The sequence below is a fragment of the Chrysemys picta genome, chromosome 7 (assembly GCF_011386835.1).
Source record: "Chrysemys picta bellii isolate R12L10 chromosome 7, ASM1138683v2, whole genome shotgun sequence".
Classification (NCBI taxonomy): Eukaryota; Metazoa; Chordata; order Testudines; family Emydidae; genus Chrysemys; species Chrysemys picta.
Window position 1 is genome coordinate 32,550,524 of NC_088797.1, and position 9,974 is coordinate 32,560,497.

At 56.8% G+C, this 9,974-nt stretch overlaps 1 protein-coding gene across 1 annotated transcript; it reads right to left on the reverse strand.

The window, feature by feature from the left end:
- Positions 1-207: 207 nt before the first annotated feature.
- On the reverse strand, positions 208-8,674 carry VPS51 (VPS51 subunit of GARP complex). Its single transcript, XM_005307897.4, has 10 exons — positions 8,377-8,674; positions 7,486-7,615; positions 7,240-7,386; positions 6,372-6,591; positions 5,195-5,936; positions 3,052-3,267; positions 2,042-2,260; positions 1,835-1,956; positions 1,243-1,330; positions 208-745 (listed from the first exon to the last, which is right to left on the reverse strand). The coding sequence occupies exons 1-10, from the start codon at positions 8,590-8,592 to the stop codon at positions 485-487; spliced, it is 2,361 nt and encodes a 786-aa protein (XP_005307954.1). The 5' UTR covers positions 8,593-8,674; the 3' UTR covers positions 208-484.
- Between the last annotated feature and the right edge of the window lie 1,300 nt (positions 8,675-9,974).

The following is a 9,974-nucleotide window of genomic DNA, read 5'->3' on the forward strand; positions in this document are numbered from 1 at the left end:
AGTTGCACATGGCAGCTTGCAAAGGCAAAAGCTCTTGCGCCCACATCCAGGAAAGACAGAGGAGGAGCTAGTGCTAGATGGGAGGGGAAGTTCAGACCCTGCAAGTAACAAGGCCCCAGGGAAGTCGTACATGACATGGGGTCTCTGAAATTGAGGCCAATAGAGGGGAGCCAACCCCAGAGCTTGCAATGAGCAGCAGAGACATGATCAGATCATGGTATGTTTTATTCAGCACATTCCCCTCCCTGCCCAATAAGATCCAGGCTAGCAGCAGTGAGAATGTTCACAGGGCGTTCACAGGGCATTACCCCCAACCCCCCAATATGTTCACAGGCCATTCTCCGCCATGCTCTCAGGCACCCCTCACAACCATCTGGTGTGGGAAAGATATGGTGAAACGGATGAGTCTGAGGGGGACACGTGTCCACTCCCCGCATAGGAGCAAGCCAGCGTCTGCCTCAAGGCTGGGCTGACTCCCCTCATATCAGCCCCTCTCACAGATGACCTCAATGACACTCTGCTCCATGGGCACAGGGTCCAGGCAGCGGTGGGCTGTGCTGCCCACGATTTCATCTAGCAGGAAGTGCACCAGGTTCTCATCGCAGACAAAGCGCCACAGGTAGAGCTGTAGATAGTAGCAGTCCACCTGGATCTGCTGCAGGCCGTAGCGCCCGAAGGTCCGCAGCCGCACGCACTCCAGGAAGGTCTTCAGGCTGATCTTGATGATGCCGGTCAGGACGGAGACCTGGGGGGTGGGTGGGGAGGTCATTCAAGCACTGTCCCCTATGGGCTTGGAGGACACAGAGGGGAAGAATCACCCCCAGAACTCCCTATGTGGCAGAAGTCTCTTGTGGAGGAATGAGGCCAGGTCTGGGCTGCACCCCCAGCCGGAGGGGCAAGGGGGTCAGTGGCAGCTAGGGAACAGGGAAGTGTGAGTGAACATGGAGTGGGTGTGTGACAGCTCTGGAGGGAAGGGTCCCCAGAGGACGGGGGAGGTGTGTGGGGAGCTCTGTTTCTCCTTTAATGCACTGGTGGTGGGGGGGGGGGGGGGGCACTGAAGATTAATAGAGCCTAAGGCCAGAAGAGACCACTGTGATCAGATGGAGTGAGTGTTGGGAGTTGTGTCCCTGCTCTGATGTACTGGGGGGGAGGGGAGGGGGAGAACTAGAGGACAAGCTGAGTTTAGGGGGCTCTGATCTGTGGGGGGCTCTCCCCCACCCCCAGGGTGGCAGCTCTGCTCACCTTGTTGAACTCCACGGGGCTGAAGATGTCGATGCGCTCAGAGAACAGCTTCTGAATGTTACTCAGGAGGTTAGTGTCCAGGGGGGCACTGCACGGGGAGGGGTGGGGGGAGAGGCAGAGACAAGGGGTTACACACTCACCAGCAGCCAGGAACCCCATTGCACAGCAGGGGATTGGATCTGGGCAGCCCTCCTCACCTGAGGCTGCGCCTGGGAGTGAAACACTGGGTCAAAGCCCCCCCTCCTCGGGGGTGCAGGTAGGAGCAGGCCCACCTGCCTTCGTGCAGGCCACTCACCCCAACATGTAGCTAGGACGGTAGACATCTCACTGCAGCTCTGCCAGTGCCCCTCACTTCTGACCTGCAGCCCCCTGCTATCCCAGCCCTGCAGGTGCCCCTCACCTCTGACCTGCAGCCCCCTGCTATCCCAGCCCTGCAGGTGCCCCTCACCTCTGACCTGCAGCCCCCTGCTATCTCAGCCCTGCTGGTGCCCCTCACTTCTGACCTGCAGCCCCCTGCTTTTCCAGCCCTGCACTCCCCCCGACAGTGCCCCTCAGTCCTGACCCACTCCACACCCTCTTGCAGCCCCCTGACCTGGGTGTGTAGCTGGGTGCATAGCGGCTCTGCTGCCGAGAGCTGCTGTACACAGAGAAGGTCCTCTTGCTGGAGTCGCTGCTCTGGGCTTTGCGGACGCCCTCCTCGTACAGGAGCCCCACCTGCAAGCGGGGAGGCAAGAAGCCTGGGTGAGCGCGGGGTCCCTGGGGGTACAGGAAGCCCTGGATCCTCCTTTTCCCCACTGACCTGCACGTCGATGGAGGTGGTGTCCTCTACCACCCTCTTCATGACGGCCCGCACGTTGCGTGGCTCAATGGTGTTGACCCAGTCGCGTGTCTCCACACTCTTGCGCAGCATCTGCGAGATGATCAGCCCCTGCACCTTCACGTAGTGGTTGAGCAGCCTCTGGGCCGCCTCGCGGGCCTCCGCGCACAGGCTGGTAACTGGGGTGATGGGGGAGTGGTCCTAGAGAGGGAGAACAGCAGGTCAGTAGTGCCGGACAGGGCATTTTCCCCAACACCCACTAGCTCCACGAAAGGCACTCAGGAGGGACAGGCTGCCCCCACCCTTCCCCACATGTGCCACCCAGCACCACCAGCTCCATGTGGGGTAGGGGCACTCAAGACGGCATGGGCTGCCCCCATCCTACCCTGCCCAGTGCCATCCATACATTGCTTCCCCCCAAGCTGCCCCCATCCCTGATGCTCCCCATGTCCCCACTGCCTGCAGGTGGGGATGGAATCTCACACCCACTGAAGGAGTGGGGTGGTCAGATCAGCTGGGACCTGACAGGAAACCCTGTGGCATGCAGCAGTGCTCAGGGGGTGCATGCCCACTCACTAGATCTCCCACTGCCATCCAGCCTGAATACATATATCCTATCCCTTCCCCTGGACAGACGATTCCCCAGCCCTGGGTATCCCAACCCCAGGGAACATCCCCTGGAAATTTGGCTTAGTCACCCCCCCTGGGGCCACCTCCTAACATGCTCCTCTTTGGGGCTCAAACCCCTCAGATGGAGACTGCCTCCTCCACCCCTGTCTAGGTCCATCCTACTAGCCCTTGATGGGAAAGGAGGCCTTGGGTATTGAGGGGCTTTGAATTGAACATGGGGTCCCAGGTGGAGAAGCCCCAGAGCCAGACAGACAGGGACGCCCCTCCCCGCATATTGAGGGCCTGGATCCCAGATCAGGATCTCGGGGGCGAGGGTGTGTTTCCTCCTTGCTCCCCGGTCCCAGGGGTTGGTGCCTGCCCACCTGCACTAGGAACTGCTCATCGGTCAAGGTGAGGATGTAGCTGATGGTGGAGGTCTCGTAGTCCAGACAGAGGCGGGAGAGCAGGAGCAGCAGGGCGGGGGGAGTGGAGCCACCCTTGTCCCCTGTGGTCTCACAGAACTGCCGTGCCGTCTGGCAGATGGACTTGATGAAGCCAACGATCAGGCCCTCGCGGACACCCTGGCTGCAGAACTCACCCTGGGGGATGAAATGGGGGTGGGGGGTGGGAGGGAGGGTTTAGCACTTCCTCTTGCTGCCCGGTAGAGTGGCTCCTCCTGGAGCCAGGCAGCTATCCTGACACCATCTCCCCACTCCATGTCTGCTCCCCCCCCTAGATGAGGACTGCCCATGGAATACACCCAGACAACAGACCTGGTGGGGATGTGGGTGGGGATCGAAGGGCACCAGCAGAAATGTCATAGTGGGAGGAGTCCTGGGAGCTGTGGGTTGGGATTAGGGAGAAAGATACAGGAAAAAGTTACAGGGACATAGGACTCAAAGGGACCTTTCTAGGTTACTGAGTCCAAACCCTGCTATCACAAGTAACCAGGCCATATCATCCCGGCCACAAACTCCCTTGTAAAACTAGCTGGGCTCTTTCCCCCCACTCCACCTGCTGGGAGGCTGTTCCAGACCCTTCCTCCTCTGATGGGTAGAAACCTTCTCAATTCCAGCCTCAGCTGATTCCTAGACACTTTATCCCCATTTGTTCTTGTGCCAACACTGTCCTTTAGCTTCAATAGCTCTTTCCCTCCCTGGGGTTTGCCCCTCTGCTGTATGGATAGAAAGCAGTCAGATCCCCTCCTGGCCTTCGTCTGACCAATCTAAACCAGCCCAGCTCTTTCAGTTTCCTCCCCTAAGATCAGCTCTCCTTTCTCCTCATCAGCCTAGGAACTCTTCTCTGCACATAAGCCAGTTTGAAAATCTATCTGATAGATGGGGTTTTCAGTCCACCAGACGAAGGCATAGCAAGATCCAATGGCTGGAAGTTGAAGTTAGACAAATGTAACTTTGAAATAAAGCAATTTCCTATCGGGGAGAGTGAATAAACCCTGGAACAGTTCACCAGGGAAGCCATGGGCTGGCCACCGCCTGGAGTCTTTAAAGCAAAACTAGATCTCTTTCTAAACTAGATCTCTTTCATGCTTTAATCCAGCGTTTGGGGAAAATTCTACAGCCTGGGTGCGTGGGAGAGCACTGGGTGATCACAATGGTCCCTTCTGGTTTTAGAATCTCGGGAAGTCCCACATGGTTCCTTAGTTCAGGAGACAAAGCACACAGCTGAATGGTGTATCGACATAAAAAGGCACATCTATGGTGTAGTCTCAATTGCACAAAGTCCTTGTGGGGGATGGGACATTCATAAAGGCTGCAGCTCTGAAGCCAGTTATGAAGTCAGGAAGGGCCCAGCAGCAGTCAGGAAACCCCTGCAGACTGATACAGAACAGTATCTGCATGGAACACATTATTCCAGAGGTCCCCAAACTGGGAGGCGTTCCACTCCAGGGGGCCATGGAGGAACCTTCAGGGGCGGGGGGCAGCAGAGACCAGACCAGCCCCAGGGTTGGGGAGGGAGCACCACCCAGCCCCTCCCTGCCCGCAGCTCTGGTCCCGTCCCCAGCCACATTCCCGGCCCTGTGCCTGGCCCTGGCCCCAGCCTGGGGTTGGGGTTGGGGTGGGGCTGGGAGCAGAGCAGAGCCAAGCCGCGCCTGACTGCGGGCCCGGTTGCCAGCCCCCACCACAGCCCCCTGTGGCTTCACCGCTGCCCCCAGTGCTATTATCCCCCTTATACAGATGGGGAAACCAAGGCACAGAGTGGCTAAGTGACTTGCCCAAGGTCACAGAGGAAGCCTGTGGCAGAGCAGGAAATTCAGCTTGTCTCCCAAGTCCTAGGCTAGTGCCTGAACCCCTGGACCATCCTTTTGTGTTTCCTCATCTCTACAAATGGAGCTAATGACAGCGACCGCCCTTATATACAGCTTTGAAGATGTCCTGATGAAAGGGGCTAGAAGAGCTAGGGATTGCTGAGGGGCATCAGAACTGTTGGAGGAGAAACTGAATATACCTGACTCAACCTCTAACTCCCATGGCTCACAGTCCCCTCCTCCCCCCCAGGCGGTGTCACCTTGAAGTAGGGCTTGTTGGAGAAGGTGATGTCCTTTGCTGTGAAGAGGTGGACGTAGGTGAGCACCGACTTGATCTGGTTAAGGACAGAGGCCGAGATGGTGCCCAGCAGCTCAGCCAGGTTGGGGCTCTCCTTGCCTGCCAGGCGTGGGGCAGCTAGCGACTGGCGCACATCTGTCAGACAGTCCTGGTAGAAGCTCTGCAGGGCCAGCAGGTACTGGCGGATGCGCTCCTTGGCAGCCCGCACCACAATCTCCGTGCCCTCTGCTGCCACATTGGAGGCCGGCAGCAGCTTGGCCAGGGCTTGTAGGCGCCGGTGGAAGCGGTCCAGGGCCCGCACCAGCAGTGAGTTGTCCCCAACCCCTTTCTCCAACTGGATGCGCCGCTCCACCAGGGAGAAGTATGTCTCCATGAGGGAGTTGACAAAGGCCACCAGCTTGTCCTGTGCCATGCGAGTGATGCCCTGCACCCCTTCTCGGCTGACAAAAAGCTCCTGGTAGGAGGCAATCACCAGGCACATGTTGCTGACAAAGATGTTGCAGCCACGGTCGATGAACTCCAGGACGTCAGTGATAGGGGCACCACCTGGCTGCCCCAGCTCTGCTTCTAGGGCCTCCAGCTCAGCCTCCAACCGGCAGCGGGCATGGGAAAGGAACTCGTCACACAGCTCCTCTGCTGGTTCATCCAGCTGCAGCAGCAGCTCCACGCATTCAGCCAGGTCCTTTGCCCCAGAGCCCCCGTCCCTATCAAGGAAAGGAGAGGACATTGGAAATGGCAGGGGAGCTGAGACATGGACCCCCCACTCCCAATGCACCTGCAGCAGGGTTTAAGGGATGGCTATGGGAGTTAACAACAGCATCCAGCTTCTGGACCTGGAATCCAGTCCATTTGTCTCAATTGGGGTAATAATTCTGAAACCTAATGATAGACCTCAATGTTGCTGATTTCCACCATGCCGTCACTATTTATGTTGACATTAAGTTTCAGAGTTAACAAACCGACTGAAATGAATGGGGGAAGTTGGTGATTAAGGTAATAGTTAACCTATCATCCTTTAGATCAGACCTTTGCACCCATCTACCCTGGTATCCCTCCCACTCTGGGTCAGACTAATGTAGCTGTCCCACCTCGCTCTTTGTTCACTCCCCCAACACTGGATCAGATCCAAGGGCCTGTACCTGAATTTCTCCCGCAGCTTCTGCGCCAGGTTGGCCATGATCTTCTGGCAGTCGTCCTGGATGCCCTGGAAGGAGGGCATGTGCTGGTACTGGTGCAGGATAGAGCGGGCTTTGCTGTAGTAGCGCACTGCCTGTCCATAGGCCTCCAGCTCCACACACTTGGTGAGGCGGGCAGGCAGCTCAAAGAGAAACTGCAGCTTGCGCAGGAGCGTGTGGACCCCTGGGATCCAGAGAAACCCTGTTAGAGGCAGTGCCAGCATCCCCTAGCACGCACCTCCTCCCTATGCCCTTCTCCAGCTGCTCAGGCAGGATATGGCCTGGAGCTCTTCATGGACCCTCCTACCACCCCTGCTCTATCCTGATTCTTCTGGTCACTGGGTGGTTTGCTGGGCTGCTCTTCCCCCTCCATCAGCTGCCATCTTGGCCCTAGATCAGGGAAACCAGGGTAATACTGCCTTCCCTAGCTGTGGAGAAGAGCAGCCACAGCACTGGCCAAGCAGGGGAATGAACAGTGCAGCTACAGGGCTCTCCCTCCCAGGCTTCCCTCCACACCTCATTTCTATCCTTGGAAGCCCTAGATCCACTCCTGAGTCCCTGTCTCCTGAGAAAGGACGTGGCATCTTGGCCCAGCCAAGGCAGAGGACAGCACACCTGCCACCCTCTCCCAAAATCCTCTGCTCTTGAACCTCTCATTGGATTTCCTGTGTCGAATACAACCGATGAGCTCATCTAGCCTGACATGCCTCCAGACGCCATCCCTACTACCCTGGATCAAACCAATGAGCCTATTCAGCACCGTATCCCTACCACCCCAGATCAGACCCTTGGATCTTTTCAGCTGGCTCAGAGGGCGGCTTGTGGCCAGTACCCGAGAGCTTGGTGATCTGCTCATGCTGGTCCTGCAGGGTGCTGCTGATGCGGGCGCTGAACTCCGTGATGACAGCCATGTTGGCAGCCAGGCAATCCATCTCGTCCTCCATCTTCTTGAAGTCGTTCTTCATCTTGCGGATTGTGTCTGGGGAGTAGAAGGAGGAAATCAGCCAGGCCCAAAGATTCAGCCCCAATGCTAAGGCCACATCTGGATGACTGGGATCTGGGCAGCCCTGCATGGTACCTGTGGCTGAGATGAACTTGTTGTAGTTCTCATAGACCAGGGTCTGCATGTCGCTGTCCAGGGCACGGATCTGCTTTACCATGTCAGTCTCACAGTCCATAAGCTGGGCTAGTGAGCACTCCTTCCGCAGCTAGGGAGAGTAACAGTGAGTGAGGGGCATAGCCAGGGATGCCAGCTCTGCCAGTGCCCTTCAATCCCCACCTGTTTCCCCATTATCTCAACCCTGGGCTTAGGCCTACAGTTCTGCCAATTCCCCTCAATACTGATCTGCAGCCCCTTACAATTTCAGGCCTAAACTATGTGCCCTCCCCAGCTCTGCTGGTGCACCTCAAGCCAACCTGCAGCCCCATCAATCTCAGGCCTGAACTCCCCTATTTTGCTGGTACCCCTCAATCATGACCCACAGCCCACCCAATATTGGGGAATGGAGGTGCATGGGAGGGAGCAGAAAGGAGGGCTCCCCAGGGGAGGCAGGCAATAGTCACCGGCAGGGGTTGCGATATTGAAATGGGTTTGACAGGATGGTTTCCCTGAGAGACAGGCTATAAAGTCGAGCCCTTTTGGGGAGAATCCCCAGGTGCAGTCACTGCTGTGACAGGGTTCCAGGGAGGGAAGTGTGTGTGGAGAGTGCCACTGCGGGAGCTACCCCACAGGAGTCTGGGTCCCTGGTAGAGGTAAACCAGGGACTTGAGGGGCAAACCCTAGAGAATCAGTATGGGAGGGGAGGCTCCTCGGGCAGGGCTCGGCAATCCAGGCGTGGGGGGAGTCCGACAGAGGGGTCAGTGTGTGGGGGGCTCATAGAGGAATATTGGGGGGAGGGCCTTAGTACACAGGGATCCACAGGTTTTGAGGGTCCCCCTGGGTCTGAGCACATCCAGCGTCAGGGAGCACCTTAGTGAGGAACACTTCCGGGTCGAAGTGCGCCCCATTGATGTCAGTAGGTCCCCCGGGATCCCCTCCTGGGGGCAGGCCGCCCCGAGCCTCCCCCGCCGGGTCCGGCAGCCCGTAGTAGAGCTTCAGCATCCCGTGCGGCCGCCGCTTCCCGCCCGGCGGCTCCGAGCCGGGCTCGGCCGGCCCCGGCAGGGGACCCCCCTGGGGAACCGACATCCTCCCCCGGCCGAGAGCCACACAGGTTTGTTTGGACGGGAAAAAGACACTGAGGTCACTTCCGGGATCAGTGACGTTCTGTTGAGAACACCCCCCCCCCCCCGCCAACGATGATGAGGTCATTTCCGGGATCAGTGAAGTTCTGTTGAGAACATTCATCCCCAATGGCGGTGAGGTCACTTCCGGAATTGGAAGCGTTCTCTTGATTCAGCAAAGTTCCCCTGTACCGACGCGTCGCCAGTGGGAAGCAGCGACGCGCTGTTTGGCAGACAATAGCCTCTAGCTCTACAATAAGCCTTTGGCGGCCGGGGGAGGGCAACTGTGACCACGACAAGAAGGTGACATTTTGAAGGTGGCATTGCAACTGAATGATATCTTGCAATGAGCCAATGACATCACAGGCGCTGCGTGGTTCCCTGAGCCTGTGGCAGTGCCCTGTCATGCTGTGACGTCAGCATGTTAGCATATGACATCATCCAGTTCCATGCACATATGAATTAATCAGACATCTACACAGCATTTCCCAGACCATTTTATGATGTCAGCACACAGGCATGATTTTATGACATATCCTGGTCCTTATTTTACCAAATTACACCTTCAAACTGGTTTGTGACATCATGCTGTTACCGTAGAATGTCTCAATTATTACAATCTATTAGTCTAGTTAATCTGTGCATCCATCCATAAATAGGGTGACCAGACAGCAAATGTGAAAAATTGGGACAGGATATGGGGGGTAATAGGAGCCTATACAAGAAAAAGACCCTAAAATCAGGACTGTCCCTATAAAATCGGGACATCTGGTCACCCTAATCCATAAATCTAACTATCCCCAGGCACACTCATCATCTAATCTATCCATCCATCCATCCCTTTCCACACCCATCTAATGCATCCAACCCATCTACCAGTCTGTGCCCTCACATACCATCTAATCTGTCCAGACATCCATCCATCCATCCCATCCCCATCTAATATTCCCATACATGCTCATTTATCCATCTATAATCTATCATGCATGGGGACAATCTAATTTGTTTATTGCTGTGATATCTAAAGTTGGGGGTAAGAGTTCATAATGATTCCCCATCCTGAATCCTCTTTTCCCCTCTCCCAGTGTTCCTCCACTCAACCTTCTGCCTGGGCCGGCTCCAGACACCAGCTTGCCAAGCAGGTGCTTGGGGCGGCCACTCTGGAGAGGGGCAGCACCTGCGGCAATTTGGCGGACGGTCCCTCACTCCCGCTCGGAGCGAAGGACCTGCCGCTGAATTGCTGCCACAAATCATGACCGCAGCTTTTTTTTTTTTTTTTTTCCGCTTGGGGCGGCAAAAACCCTGGAGCCGGCCCTGCCTTCTGCAATCCCTAGCCCCTATGGATGT